Genomic DNA, 16,203 nt, shown 5'->3' with positions numbered 1-16,203 from the left:
GGTTTGAAAAGTTATGTTTACAAGTGGAAATGATTAGTCTTTCTGTCAGTTTCTTGCAAGTCTCTCAGAATTAGTAATTAGGAGTGAACAAGGAGGTGCTCTTCGCTCAGCATCAGACAAACTGTGGAACAGAAATGGAGTGGACAACTTCAGGGAGCTGGTAACACCTTCATTGAATGTTATTTTGAATGGGGCTTATCACATTCTGTTTTTTCTGGGGATCTTGTGAAAATACAGGTTCTGATTCAGAAGATTGAGGCCTGAAGTTCTGCATATTTATATATGCTGATGCTGCTGATCTGTGGACCACACTCTTGAGTAGTCAAATTTATTTATTAAAAAATTAAAAAAAATTTTTTAATTGGGGGAAAATTGCTTTACATAAGTGTTGTATTGGTTTCTGCCATACAACAACACAAATCAGCCATAATTATACATTTATCACCTCCCTCTTGAGTCTCCCTTCCCTCCCCTCAGCCCACCCCTTTAGACTGAGTAGTCAGATTTAGACTTTGAAGAGGATTTAAGAATTGGAAAGTTGATTATGTGTAATAACTGCAGTGATTTTTTTTTTCTAATTGGCTGTAGGTACTTTCCATGTGTTGTCTTACTTTTCACAGAAAACGTTCAAGGTAGGTGGTAATATTTTTAGGATGAAGAGACTGAGGCACAGGGAGCTTAAGTAGCTTGCTCATGGTTTTGTAATTGGTGTGACTGGGATTTAAACTTAAAAGAATCAGAACCTTTGCTAAATCTGTCATGTTTCCATGAGATTCTATTGTTTTTGTAAAACTTATTTTTTCGCACATAAAAAGAGTTTTAAATTGTGGGAATTTACTTCATTTCTTAAACAGCTTGAGCATGGGATAAAAAAAACCAACCCAACATTGTTCCCAGTAGCAAATTTGTTCTGTGGGTTCAGGAAAATAAGCTTTTTAAACGTTAAAGCATACTGTCAACTAAATTTTAAAAATGATAATATTTATTCATTTTTTAGTGGAAAAATATTGACAAGTGTAAAAAAACAAAGTTTTTCATAATTCTATTATCTAAACATAATTTTGAGTTCCTCTGATATACATGCACACCCATGTATAATTTTTTAAAAATGGAAATTGTGTTGTGTACACCTATTTTTTTCCTACTAACTGCAACTTTAATCATGACATAGCGAAACTCTAATTTACCCTTTTCCATTTTTTCTCTTAATCATTGACAACTTCACCACTCTCTCTTCAGCTACAGTCACATTGTCCTTATTCTTTGCCCCTCCCAATAATTGCTGCCAAATTCTGCTGGTTTCTTTGTGTTCTCTCTTTAACTTGCCCGTGTTTTTCACATCCAGGCTCGATTTCTTTCTACTAGTCAATAGTGACTAAATCACCATGTAATTCTTCAATTCATTCTCTTCTGCTTCCTTGGTTGACTGTTTTGACTGCACATAAAACCTTTTGTCTTTTCTTACATCTTTTTAGTAACTTTAATGAAATCAGTGTGAATACTTGTGCAGTTTAAAGTCAATAAAGTTATCTGACCCTGTTAGCTTTTATTTCTAACTAAAAAAAAATTTTTTTAACTTGGCACCATTGCGAGATAGGGTACCAGTTTGCATGTTTCCTTTTTAATGTAGTATCTATGATTTTATACTTGCATGTGTTTATTTAATTTTACTAAGTGATTCGTGCCTTATTTAGGCTTTGTGAAGTTGTTGGTTTGCAGAAGATTGGAGAAGTCTCTTGACATTTGTAAATGCTCAAACAGCTTTCTCTTCTTGGTTTGTTATTCTCAAAAATGTCTCATCTACCTGTCATCACCTATGGCTTCTGGTCAATGCATCTTTTCTCAGTGGAGCCATATAGATTGAGAAATGTAGTCTCACAGCTTTATTCCTACCCTCTGCCAGGAAAAAAAGCAGCTAGAGCTCTCTTGTGGCTTCTCTAAGATTTTTTTGTCTTAAATAATAATGGAGAAATGGTTGTGGATCTAATTGGGATGAACAGTGCATGTCAAAAGATTTACTTCCTAGAATCATGTACATAATCTCTTTGATAGGTAAAGAAAAATGTACCCTTAAGAGTGGATGTTTGGGAGCATCAAAGATTCAAGTAAGAGATCAAGGAAGAGTTTAAGAAATTACGGTTAGAAATTAAGACTTAGAAATTAAAGTTACCTTGGTCACTTAGCCTAACTGTGGTCATATAGGCCTTTTTAGGTTGGACAGCGAGGTCTGGTAAAGGGAATGTTGTGGATAGTTACAGGAACTAGGATTTGACTCCAGATCTGACAGACACCAAAGCCTGTGATTAAAATTATTATTGTTTAAATTTTATAAAGAAGAAAGATTGTAAATTCCTTATATTCAATTTAACAGCTTAATTTTTAACTCCTAAAATGGTATGTTCATATCACGTGAAGTATATACTGTGTGGTATGGACATTAAATAAGATTTTTGATTCTAATAATAGGTTAAGAATTCTTTATTGCCTTGGAATTTTCATCTTCTGATTAAACCTGACCTAACCTTATCACTTGGTATCCTCTTCAGTTTTATTTGTTCTTGATATCTGATCCTCACTGATCAGTATTACTAAAACTTACACTTTCGGAGACTTCAGAGATGCAAAGATTCTCTCTTTGTATTTTGTCGATTTAATAAAACTTCATGTTACTGAGAAGTAACACCTTTACAGATGAAACAGGGGATTATGAATTGACTTCATTAAGGTTGTGAATAACATTATAAGGTGGTAATTAAGAGTGAGAAGCTTGGGTTTGAATCCCAGGTCTTCAATAGTGTGACTTGGGCAGATTTTATTACCTCATTTTCTGTTTCCTCATCTGTAAATAATTACAATACCCATCTTATCTAAGAGAGTTGAGAGAATTAAAGGAAATAATGTTTATAAAGGGGCGTAGTGCCCTGCACAATAAACACTCAAGAAAGAAAAGCTAACATAAAAGCAAAATAGAGTTTCAATTAAAAATCATGAAGGTATGTTGGGCACATACATATTCTTAAAATATGTTACTGTGAACTTAAATGAATTTAAAGTTTAAAATATTAGATTTTCACAATAGATTGAAATTATATACTTAGAATATTTATTTAAACCTAAAAATAAATACTAATTTGGGGGGCTGTTCATCTCATTGAATTGTCTGTGCTTCTGACTTCATTTTCCTTTTTGATGTTACCTGTTGGACACATCAGTGTTGACTAATATCTCTACTTGAAGGAAAGGCAGGAAAGTAACAAACTGAAATTTGAATATTACCTGATTTGTGAAATAAACTTTACAAATGTTTACAGGGGAGACAGTTTGGAAATTTATATATGTACCACTTGTCTTAATAACTTATTTGTGTCTTAAGCTTATTATAAGTTGACTGTTGGCTCCCAGACTTGGCTAATTTACCTGGAAGCTTGGCTTAAAAAAGTTTTCCAAGACCTTCTCTTCCCCTCTCCCCTTCCCAAGACCTGTTCCTCAAGTGATTCTGTTGATCAGTCAGACCTGGGTGTCACTGGGCTGCACCAACTCAAGTGTAGCACTATGAGCTCCTAAATGGAACATACTTAGTCTTTTTTTTTTAAATTAAGCAATAAGGCAGCTTAGTTTACTTTGAAGGGTTTTTATGGCAAATACAAGTCTCCTTTGAAGAAAATCTGTGCCATCTCAGAACTGTAACTACTCATTATAATATGATCATTTAAAAAGTATTTACATTTAAGTTGGAGTGGTTCCTTTTTTCTTTTTTTAGAAACATGTAAATCAGATAAAGATAGAATCTTATTTATAATTTTATTACTCTTATATTACCAAATTTCTGTTTATGACACCTTGCTTAGAACATATGTCATGAAACGGTTTATGCTCGTGTGGCTCCAGAGCAGACCTGGGCTTAGAGTGAGGCAAGCACGGTGCCCAGGGCACAGTGTTTGAGGAAGCACTCATTCCAGGGCTGTGTGTTAGGATCTCCTAAAATTCTGAACCCCAGGCGCCTGCCTGCTTGCCTCACTCTCTTCCAGCCCTGCTCCAGAGAAGTAGACTGCATATAAATTATTTTAATTTCAGTTTAGCATAATCTTATGCATGCTTGAATGTTTCATAAAAATAATCACAATGAAAGTAGTGTAGCCAAACCCAAATTTATATTATCCACAAAAAATCCGTTCACTGTTGGAAAAAGATAACATTATGATTTTATTCTTGCATGTTCAGTGATTGTCAGAGTTTCAGAAATTCCAGTTCAGTTGAATCTTGTCTCAAACTGAACTGTGCTTATTTTATCTACTGGCAGCTATTTGAAACCATTAGTCCTCTATCAAAAGTTTCTTAATTTGATAAGGAGTACATTCAGCTCTTAAACTTATGGATGATTATTGAAGTAATAAGTAGTAACTTCAGTTTTACTGTATTTCTGTTAATAATTTTAGAATTCTTTGAGAATTTGCCTATGATTTTTCTTTTTTTTTCTTTTTTGAGTGCTACATCTGGAAATGCTCAAAAGTTGTTTGCCTTTTTAAGAGAACAGTTTGCAGTGAAAGTATAACTCCTTTAGAGGTGAGGTTCAAGTTAACGAATGATGAACCATAATGTGAGGAAGCATAATATTGTGAATTATTATTTGGCAAACATAACTAATGCAGGCATTAGCTGCTGAAGCCATTAATAAAGTACTACTTGCAGAAAGCTAGAGAGATAGGCAACACAGAACTTTCTCTGTAAACTCTCAGAATGTAAACTAGAGTACAACCTAGCTTATTCAATAAGGACTAAATTCTTTAAGTTTGATATGTTTGTAGGTTCCATGATTAATGTGTAACTCGAGTATAAAAGGTGTATTTAGAATCTGTTAAAATTTGTAGATGTGACATCATTGTCATCAGGCATTTTATTTCTTAAAGTCAGAATTTATTTAAATGCACTTTTTTTTTCCAAAATAAATTTTTATTTCTACTTACAGGGGTGCCAAAGTAAGTTTTACTGAATAAAATTATGTAATATTTAGGTCTGTTGATAGTGTTTAAAGTAAACAAAAATAAACCCATAACAACCAAGGGTGGAGGAGTATCTAGATTTGTTTTTAGCTTTCTTTTTCATGGTTTCTCAGAAGTGTATCATATTATAAATACATTCAAAATGTTTTTCTCTGAGGATATGTAGCATTCCTATAAAGGTTAAATCAATAAAAATGATTTGGACACATTCCTAAGCATGGCTAGAACAGGTAGCCCGTTGTTTTAGGTACCCTTGAGTTTCTGGAGCAGATCATTATGGCGTAGCAAAAGAACTTACTAAAAGTTGCTTTCTATGTGTAGATGCATCAGCTTAAAAAAAGCAAGATTTTCTGACCTTCTAGAAATGAATATTTTTAGGGTAGCCCTGTGAATATTGATTTAATGATATGTTTTAAACTCCAAGTTCGAAGCGTTTTTTTTTTTTTTTTCCCTCTTCTCCGAATGCTGAAGATACACCATAATTGATAAGGAAGAGGTACGTACAGGAAAAATGCAATGGGCGAGCCTTTCCAGCCAGTTTAGAATAAATGGTAGTCTTATGAGTAAAGAAAGATTCGCACATTATAATTGCAAAATTAGGAACGAGATGTGATTCTTTTTAGTCTTGCCAGTTTAGAAGAAAATTCCGTAGTCACTGGGATGTTATCTGTTCATTTGAGCAGTTCAGAAGGCAAGCTTACATTTGAGCATTTATTTTAAAAAGCGTATGTGCTTCTCCTTTGCTCAGTGTTGACTTCTTAGTGTGGTATTGTTGCTAGGGTTTTATTTTATGCGTTTGCTTCCTGCTCTCTTGTTCATTTCATGTTTGAGTGTGTAAGTTTTAAGTTCATATGTAAGTTTTCAGATCATACTCTTTTCACAGCTGCTTTTCAAAAAATAACTGTCAGCTTATAATAATAAGGTAATTTTTCTTAAAGTTTCCTTTAAAACAGCATTCAGGATATTGGATGTTTTCTGATCATGGAAGCACAATGAATTGACCATGTGTTTGGCAGAATAAGGTTTAAATCAAAGTGGAGAATTTGAGTTACATATAGTAATGTAGTTTCGTTATACAAAATTTCTAATCTTGTACATGTTAACATATATTTACTTTGTGCATAACTGCTTTATCGAAAATACTGTTATTTGTTGGAACACATGATTTCATTTCGTAGCTAAGAAAATAGTTTGAACGTGTCTCAGTAAAATTTTTTTATCTATATAAATTTATATAGAATGGTTAACCACTTAATAATGAAATAATTTAGCAATTTAAGCCAAATATTTTGCTTTCTTAAAAAGTTATTATCTCTTGATATATTCTGATTTATCATTATATTAAAAATAAGAATATTTATGAAAATAAAATAAGCTAATAATCACATAACTCAGTTTTCTCTCTAGATACTTGTGTATGATAATTTTAAAAAAATCTCCTTAGGTGTTTTCCTTGGTCCTGTTGGGACACTAAAATATTCTGCAATCCGCTCGCACATATTATAAGGGAAATATATTGTTAAATCTTTATTGTTAAATTAAGGGTGATGATCTTCTGACAATACTGATTATCTCTATCTAGGTTAGATAATGGCATTTTAAAAATAAGGTGGACACTTGTGGTAAAAAGTTTTAAAAAGGTTATATGTTTTCCTCCTAAAATAGAGAACATATTATATGTGTTTAGTTTTAACAAGTGAGGGAATGTAAAGAATTCTGTGTGAACACTGGAGTTTTAATAATATGAGAAAGAGGAGTTTCTACTTATGGAGAGAAGGTTGGATTAGTGATCAAAGGTTTGGATTACATTGACTTTCAGGTTTATATTGCTTTACAGATGTTCTGTAGGGCATTGTCTTTGTCAGTCTATCTGTTTTATGGATTCCCTTCTTAAATCTTTTTATTTTAGTGTTGAACTCTGTAAGAGAAGTAGCAGTTTTTTCTGCATTTTGTCAAAAGCTGAATTACCTGAAACGCTTTACAAATTTCATGAGAAGTAAAGAATTAATCTTGCTAGATTACCTTTTGTAACCAGCTATCTTGCCTGATATTGGATGCTACTGCCTTAATGGAAATTTCTTGTAGACATCTTCTTATGATGTCTTATTATTTTTGAATTGGGTGCTAAGGTCCTTGTAAGAAGTGCTTGTATAGTTTTACATTTATATGTTTTATGGAAAGCACAGTGATTGATAATGTAGATTCTTAGCATAAAGAACTTTTCTTTCTGTGCTAGTATAATGCAGATTTCTGTAATCTGATAGAAATTTATAAAATAAACTGAGAATTCACTTTTCAAAAAATAGGGTTTCTTTGAGCTGTATTTACAAAAAACTCTTATAATAAAATTTTTATTGATTAAAAGGAACATGCACACTGTAACTTTTGGATACCCTTGTGTCTAATTCTGGGATCAGATTACGCTAATACAGTAAAACCAATGGGATAAAAAATATTAATTATAAAATACAGCTTTTTTTTTTTTCAGTTTCATAGTGAATGAATTCACTTTATTTAGATCCATTTAAGTAGTTTTTAATCATTTGGTAGAAATGATGATACCTTTTCACTTGAAGATTGTCCTGGAAATTTGAAGTTTAAATTGGGAACTTCAGTAGAAAAATTAGAAATAAAATTAATTATAATTATTACTATCAAAATAACCAAATTAATATAGTGCCAAATTGTTTACCTAGATTATATTGTCAGTGAGTAAATATGTAGAAAATATGCCTGTTTAGCACCAGGCCAGAATTATTCTTTGATATAATGTGTGTAAATGGGTATTTGTTAACAGATTAATTGCATTTCATATTTTCCCTTGTGAAATATAGTAATTTGTTTAACTGATACCAGTTTTTAATGTAAATTTATAACTGGGAAATAACATCCTTGTGTTTTACAAGTGTATTTTAATCTTGTATTGCCTGATAGATGCCTAATCTCTATTGTTGGTTTTACAGATTAACATTTCTCTGTTAGTGTACATGCAAAAAGTAATTGATTGTCTTTCCAAATGAACCTCAAACCATACCTTAACTAACTAATTTATAATTATTTTCTTCCTGGTTTACAGTTATTATCCCAAGTTTCTCTAGTCACTTATGTATATGCCCAGGCAAATTCATATACTACATATTAAAATTTTCATAATTGAAAGAAATTGAAGTTTTATATACATGGCAAATACACGCCTCGCTATAGAACTATGTCCATATCAATGGAAAGTTCTGTGGAATACTGCAACATCATTATTAGAATTTTTCTAAAGAAAGAGTGCATATACATTTTTTAAACCTTACTGTTATTGTGATTTGGCTTGCGTTTTTCCTTTATTTCCTTTTTCAGCTTGTGCTTTTACCAAACCATACAATGGATTTAGTTGCTAGATACCTGACTGCAAGATGTATCTAACAATAAGGAGTGTATAAACAAAGTTTGGCATGCTCGTGGGCCATATAATTTTCACAAACCTGTAAATGTGTATTGAAATTTTGAGTTTTAAACTTTTAAGTCTTTTATGTAAATATATTTTTATAGGTGAGGGTATAATAATTTCAGTAGATACCACTGATAATAAAATTGAAAAGTAAAGTAAAATTGTTTGGTTTTGTGGTAGAAGTTATTGACCTTGCACAGGCTATTTAGGTGTGCCTTGTTAGGACTGTCACTTCTCTAATGTAACTCTTATGTATAATTTCTTAAGGGATGGTAATAGAAGTCATGCAGAGAACAGACTTTAAACTAATGGCCACCATAGTCTTAAGTACACGTCTGGGAATAATGCAGCTTTTTAAATTTTCTGACATCACTACATCTAATTTTAAGGTATCTTAAATATCATTAAAATTGCATTCACTTGATGTATGTCTGTGTAGTGCAGAAATCCTTATTTTGTGGACAGTTGATTGGAAAATTGAAAATCACTTAGAGCTAAAATCACACTTGGTATGAGTTTTAGTCCTGAACTGCATATTGGATGTTGGACTTATGAGTAGTAACAAGAACACAGAGTATTTAGTGGAGATGTATAAATAATGAATTTTTTTTCGCTGCATGTATTAAATGCTTATATAGGACTCAGTTCTACAGCTCATTTTATTTTTGAATTATCTTAGATATCCTGATGAATGATGAGGTTTTTATTTATGTAAGACAGCATATTTATGAAAAAATATACCTTAGAGTCAACATCCTGTTCAACAACAACAGTAAACACCCGAATGATTGAGACCGTGTCGCTTACATTCAGCCCTGCACCAAGGTTGAATCCTACGTCTTCAGTAAATAATATAAAGGAGAGACATTCCGAAGAATTCAACAGAAGATGAAGATTTTTGTATACAATGTAATAAAAGAGCATTTAATCTCAGTTGCTATTCAGATCTTTAAAAAATTATGTGGGAATGTATGTGTGCTTGCTGTTAAATGGACAAAAGCTTGTGGTCAGCTGTGGTTAAGATTGTAAGGAGGCTCCCTTTGAATAAGGTATAGAATTTCCCCGTTATTTTTTGAATTGTAACACATTAAACAAAATACGTATTGACTGAATTCCATAAACTTTGAAATGGCAATAGATTGTATCAAGGTGTATATTTTCATTATGTGAGACTTCCTTCTCTGAAAATTTGTTTTAAAACTGTTTCATATTTCTTGAAGCATTTCCATGTACTTTAGACAACTTAAAGTATTTTGCTCCTTAGAAAATACTTGAGTATGGAGTTTGTTGTTATCCTTATTATGGGAGACTAATGACTTTCTTTGCGGGGGGGATAAAAATTTGTATTCAGTGGATTCACTGGTCTAGGAGAAAAAGGTAGTGCATTTTGGTTACCTCATAGGAAGACTGCGTAAATTAGCATTGATTTTGCTAGCACCCATTTACTAATAAATTTTGCATGGCAAATAGCTAGGAAAAATAGTTATGCTTTAGTCATATTATAGTTTTTTGTTCGTGGGAAGGATTTCTTCATATTGAAGGTATTTGCCTGTTTGACCACGTCTATTATTTTTACAGAGGCACAGTGTAGAGGTAGACTGTCCAGTGAACCTTAATGTGAAATTATCTCTAAAGACTTTTGTTAGGTAATTAATTGCGTTTGCAATCTTAATTCTTTTGAGGAGCTTCGTATGACCTCACTGTTGACTTAGAGTTGTCCCATTTAAGTTTCTTGGAACAAAGGTTAGAACAGCATGCAAGGTTTTTTTTTGCATGCTTTGGAGAGGAGTTTGAGATGTTACCCTGTTTTGCCATTAGTTTTCAAGTATGCATGGGTGCATCATTAATCATAGGAAATGCAAAAATAAATAATCCAGTCCCATTGGATTTTTTTATATGAATACTTACCTTTTCCCTTTTTTGTATATACAGTTGAGGTATTTAGGTAACCCCTAACCTTTTGCTTCAACAAAGAAGTACAGTATAAAAATATCACCACAGTTTTCATGTGAGCAGCTCTTGAGAAGGGAAAAAAAGCCCTCTAGATGAATATTTGTTGGGGAAAAAAAGTTGTGATACAGAATGTCTTAACTCAGCCCCAATACAGTACTTGAGGACCACCAGTGTATAAAATTGAAAGCACATGAGCTAGAAAAGGTTTGTAATTGATTAGCGCTGCTTGGAAGTATTGAAGTACAGTGAGTTTTGATTTGTGAATGGTTCTATTCAATAAAGATTAATTCTGTGTGTTTGATAAAATCTTACTGCCTTCAATGAGTTAGTTTCTTCCCCCCTCTGCAGTTTATTTAACCATCAAATATTTCAGTGTTCTTTTAACAAACTGGAACATTTCTATCTTACTGAATTTAGCATTAGCATGACTGATTTAAATAAGTCAAACTATCAGTGATTAGCTTGAAGGGTGTAATCGAATAGATTAATTTTTTCTTCTTTTAAAATGACTAGAATATATCATAATATAACCATGTGTATTTCATGCTTTCTTGTGATTTAAAGACTATCAGGTTTATATAGACTAACAAAAATTTTTTTCTGATTTCTTTTAAATCTTTTATGTTCTAAAATATTATAATGTTTAAATGTGAAATCTTTACCAGTTTTCATGTAAAATTATGTTTATTTACTCTTATGTAAAATAATTCATAATAAGTATGTTTGGAAATTGCATCAACCTTGTTAGTTTTTAATAGGAGTGATCCTCTATGTATGTTCTTTTTAAATCATCTCCCTGGATTTTGGAGTTTAGCTCTCTTATTTTAGAAGCAAGTTGTGACACTTTGTTGCTAGTCAGTCTTGAAACTATAAAGTCACTATCATTGGTATGAACCACAAGTATTGTTTTGGAAGTCAGTGTTCACACATCACGTTCTGTTGGGCACTGTGATCAGTTGCAAAGTTTTATGTAGAAATTGTCAGCTGATATATTTTCATAAGTAAGTTTTTAATGGTAAGATACTCCATGAGTTACATCTATTTATTTTAACAGACTTCATTTATGATAAATAATGAACAGATTTTGAGTAGCACAGATTGAAAATTCATACACACACACACTCTCACATACTCACACATACACTCACATTGTTTTCCCTCATTATTTTGAGGTGAAGCAGTTGGTCAGCTTTGTCCCTCACCTAGGAAGAGCCCGAACTTTTAAAAGTATTTTACAAAATCGGAGTACATACTTTTGACATTTCATTAGGTTATTTTGGTGGTCAATTAGGTAAAAATGTAAAGCCTAAAGTGAGGTTTCAGACTTCAGATGGATCCCAGAAGGGGGAATGTTTGTAGTGTGATGATACCCTTGTACCTTCTGTCCACCACCCACCTGTAATTAGTCCGGTGAAGTGGGTGCATTTTATGTTCTCTATCCAGGCTCTCCAATACTGTTTGGGTGTGGGAAGGGGTAAATTCCACTTTGCAGAAGAGGAAGACTTAAGTTATGATGTATAAGCATATATGACATGTGATAGAAGATTATCTAATTCACTGTTACATGTCTTGTTTCTAACTTGATCAAGTTTTGAAAATTTTACTGTAGAAATAGTTATTAAAGATGTTTCAGAAATATAAGACTCCCTGACATGATAGAATAAAGAACATTTTAACATATTTTTTGTGACTATATTAATAACTTTAAATCTAATGCTGAAATAGTGCTTGAAATTTGTGTTCCTGATCTGGTTTGAAAAGTCATTATTTTTTTAAAGCAGAGTAATATTGTGAAGAGTAACTTAACTTCTTGAGGTGCCTGTTTCAAGTTATCCCTCCATACAACAATTGTTTTAAGCATTTTTACCCCTCTTTTTGAGTAGGAACAGCAAAAGTTTCCATGTAGAAACTATAATTACAAGAGTTGTTAATGCAGTCTAGTTGTGTATATGTTCTGCTTCCTTAATGCAGAAGTTTTTACAGTAATGCTTATTACCTTCCATTACATTAAAAAATAATCTGTGATTATTATATTGGATGTGCTATATCTGAGGGGGCCCACTTAGAGCTGTTGAGGAGTCACTACAGCAGTTTTACATTTTTTGGTAAAATACATAGTACATTTCCTCACCCTTTTAAGAGAAACCTTTTTTCTCCTTCAGGTTTAATTATTTCTCTTTGACCGAAACTAAGACTGATCCTCTGGTAGCCAGTTAAAATGTGTGAAGTAGGAGGAGTAAAGGAAACTCCAATCGTTAGTTGTAAGTGATAAAGCAAAGTTAATACAGGTATACGCAGCAAAAGGATTTATTTTAAGGGATAAAAGAAAATTTTATAAACTTGTCTTATAGAACATGTTGGACATCATAAAGAGAATCTTGTAAGTGTTTAGCTGTTTTACTATATTACCACTTTAGCTGATGAATGTTAAAGTAGTTTACTTTTTGTATCAACACTAACTGGAAATTAAATATTAATACTATATTATGCCTGTTTTATTTGAAGTCCAGCATGACTTAATTGGTCTGGCTCTTTTAAATCATGCAGAGTATCCTTACAGAATTTTCTTTTTTATGATACTAAACGATAACTCATTTGGTAGGTTCAAGAGTATGATTAAAAGAATCCTAGACGTTTTGATGTTTGTTGTGTGTTTATAACAAGTTCTACATGTGGGTAATAGTGTATAGATGTAAATGAAAATTGTATAGAAAGTTATGATTGCTTGTAAGTTTTTGAAGACTTCTGTGAGCTTTTTAATATCTTGGATTCCTGGGCAACTATAAAGAGTTTTTAAAAATGGCTGTTAAATACTTATCATAATTTTTTTCTGTTGAATATATGCTTTAGTTCTGTAAAATTGTTTAGAAACAAGCTTGTGCAGATAGCTTATGATGCAGTTTAAAATTATAAATAGATATCTTTTAGTTGAGCTGGTTAAAATGTTAGTTATACTGCAGGTTTCTTTCTCTGTTTTGCATGCTTGAGTATAATGTCAAGATACTTCTGTGGTCTGTTATTTTGTAAAATTGCTTCCTTTTTAAAGTTTGCTCAAATATTGGGAGCTGCCGGAATGAATACTTTTCACAATACTTTGACTAATTTAGTGTCTAATTTTATTTCAGTGAGGGTTAATGAGAATATTAAACTTTGCTTTACTGTTTCGGCTACCTCATTTCTATAACCCTAGAAAACATTTAGACTAATGTGAGATAATTTAATTTTTTCTATTTCAAGTCATTAGCCCGAGAAGTAGATAAGTTACAGATGCCAGAAGCACATTTGTACTGCAATTTCATTTTTCAGCTTTCAGTGCAACAAAACAGCATCATTATGACCTTTCATATAATGTTAGCCGGCGAAGCTAGCAAGTTTATCCGAGCAACATACCTTTCTGTTTAACAGGTTCATCTCTGATAGGATTTTAAAATATGATAACACTTACCCCAAAAGAAGTTTTGCTGACATGGTGTCACTGTGCTGAAGAGGCTGTTTGATGCCATAGTCCCTCCTTTTTTTTCAGATAGAACTTGTACCCTCTGTTGTAAATTCTGCTTGCAGCCTTAAACTGAAAACACAAACCATACCCAAACCTTGTTTTAGTTTTACAGTATGCCTGCAGTACATAGACTTGATATTTATTTTTTTTCTGTCAAGAAATTATGTAGCTGGTAGCATGGGAAAAGCAAGGAAACAAAACAAAAAAGAGAATGAGCAAATATTGGAAGGACCTACTATTACTGCATAGACTGTGGTTTAGAGAGCACTCACTGACTCTGTTGGTCTCGGTGGCTGGTAGGGACCTGCGGAGATTAACCATTTAAAAACCAGAGACTTCTTGCTGTCCTCCTGGAGAAAGTTTGCACCGCACTTGTGGTTCTGTGGTTGTTTGTGAGGCGAATGAAGCATTCACACAATCCAAAAAAGCAAAAGCTTTCAAACTCCTTTTTTTTGCAAGCACTATTACTGGAGAGACAGAATCATGTGGTTTGTGACCTCACAGTACTCACAGTCAAGTGGGACTGCCTACCACTGTGGCTTCCCCCCCTTGCTCATGCTCTCTCTTTCTTTCTCTCTCTCCCTCTGACAAAAGGCTTGTGGTAAGGCCCTTCCTGGCATCCAGAAGGATATAGCTTTTTAATTTTTGTGACTCATGAGGATTTGGATAGAATACAAATGCTGAAGGAGCCCAAACTCCTGTAAGGTTAAGCGTCTGTGGAGCAGAGCTTTGCAGTTGGGGGCTTTCTTTTCTATCCCCCACCCCTATATTTTTGGTGCCTCCTCCTTTTATTTAGTTCATTATTGTGTCTGTGGAGAAGTGAGCAAAATTGGCTCAAGAGGCGGTGTGTGAAGTCCTGAACAACAGTGATGATTTACAGTAATTTACATCTTTGGACTGTATCACATTCTGGGGTCTGCTTCATATTTGCTGGGTGATTGGAGTCCTGTTTTTCTTTTTCTTGTCTTCTTAAACTCGTGAATCTGTAACTCATTGTAAAAAAGTTTACCTTTTTTAAGGTCTGGTTGCAAACTGCTTGCTGGGCTTGACTGTAAATTGGCTGTCATGAAAGTGTTAGTCTGGGAATTCCTTTACAAATATTAAATCATGTCTGTCTAGTTTATGTATGATCAATACTGGATGCCGGCTCCTACAATAAAGATGAAATATAATTAGTACATTTTGTATTACATTTACCTTTATCTCATGGCTAGTTTGAGTATCTTATAAAAATGAATAGCAAGAATTATAGCATAGTTTATTGGATGGATCTTAGTTTTCTTTATGCCTGTAATAATTTTTTATTTTTCAAGGAAATATACTCATTTTGTATAATCCTTTAAATAGTTTCTTTGGATATTAGTTTTAACAGAGCCTTTGATAGCAAATCTTATACAAATATAAAGTAAAATTCTTATGTTGTAACGTAGATTGTTAAATGTTATTGATTTTTCTGAGCTCAGAATGGAGTGGGTTAACAGAAGTTGTATTTTTTGTTTATAATAGAAGCTTTGAAATAAATTACAAAATGCTGTGTGTAGTAAGGAATAATGCACACAGAGTATGTGAGTCGTCTCGATTTGCTAATTCTGATTCAGAAGAAAATTGGAAACATCTTTGGGAAACTATCTCCTTTTTTGCCCCTTTGGACATGTATGTATAGAACTCATTTTCTTATTAGGATGATTATATATCATAGGCAGAGAATTTCATATTTATGAATAGAGCTTCCTGTTTTCATCAGTTGAGAGCGATGGGGTATTTTTCAACAAAAATTATCAAGCTGAACAGACCAATTTCTAGGCATTTTTTGGCCAGTTATCCACGCCACTCTGAATTTGCATGTTAGACTTCTTCCTGGTGTGATAGTAACCAGGAGTGGCATGAAGTAAATGACTGGGAGGGTGGGCGGAGACAGTGAATTACACAACATTATTCAGGGTATATAATGGGGTAGGGCTGGGAAATAGTAAGGAAGATATTAGAGCCAAAATGCCCCTTCGTGTGGTCATCCTAGCCTACTTCAATATCTGCTTTTGGTTTATATTCAGTAAAGATAAATGTACTAATATGTTCGTAAGCTTCTTAGAAAAAAATAATTTCCCCAAAATACACTGGGAGGACATTGAAATGGCTTTAATCCTTTATTATTCAAATGTCTAGAACTTTTCCATAATAAACTTTTAGTGATAGAAGAAATACATTTTAGTGTTTTATTCAAAATACAGATTTGTCGTGCCTCATCATGTATGTAAACAGATTTTACATTGAAAACTAAAAGATTTCATTTATCGTGCAGTTATTCGTGCAAA

At 32.8% G+C, this 16,203-nt stretch overlaps 2 protein-coding genes across 12 annotated transcripts in view; one reads left to right on the top strand and one right to left on the bottom strand.

The window, feature by feature from the left end:
* The window catches only part of RUNX2 (RUNX family transcription factor 2), a 351,735-nt gene extending 337,483 nt beyond the window's left edge, over positions 1–14,252 (bottom strand). For 4 of the 5 annotated variants that reach the window (XM_024984090.2, XM_024984092.2, XM_024984091.2 and 1 more), the window contains exons 1-2: positions 14,164–14,252; positions 13,838–13,960 (exon numbers count right to left, since the gene is read on the bottom strand). In XM_024984090.2, the coding sequence (XP_024839858.1) occupies positions 13,838–13,895 (58 nt within the window). In that variant the 5' untranslated portion in view covers positions 13,896–13,960; positions 14,164–14,252. Of the gene's footprint in view, positions 1–13,837; positions 13,961–14,163 lie in introns of those variants that run through there. The other variant, XM_015459846.2, reaches the window with a different exon arrangement.
* The window catches only part of SUPT3H (SPT3 homolog, SAGA and STAGA complex component), a 419,512-nt gene that overhangs the window by 37,032 nt on the left and 366,277 nt on the right, over positions 1–16,203 (top strand). Inside the window, exon 1 of one of the 7 annotated variants that reach the window (XM_059880442.1) lies at positions 12,561–12,772. Within the exon in view, the coding sequence (XP_059736425.1) occupies positions 12,747–12,772 (26 nt within the window). The 5' untranslated portion in view covers positions 12,561–12,746. 7 annotated transcript variants of the gene reach the window in all.

The sequence above is a fragment of the Bos taurus genome, chromosome 23, assembly GCF_002263795.3.
Source record: "Bos taurus isolate L1 Dominette 01449 registration number 42190680 breed Hereford chromosome 23, ARS-UCD2.0, whole genome shotgun sequence".
Classification (NCBI taxonomy): Eukaryota; Metazoa; Chordata; class Mammalia; order Artiodactyla; family Bovidae; genus Bos; species Bos taurus.
The sequence above is the reverse complement of the archived record's forward strand: the minus strand, read 5'-3'. Positions and strand labels throughout refer to the sequence as shown.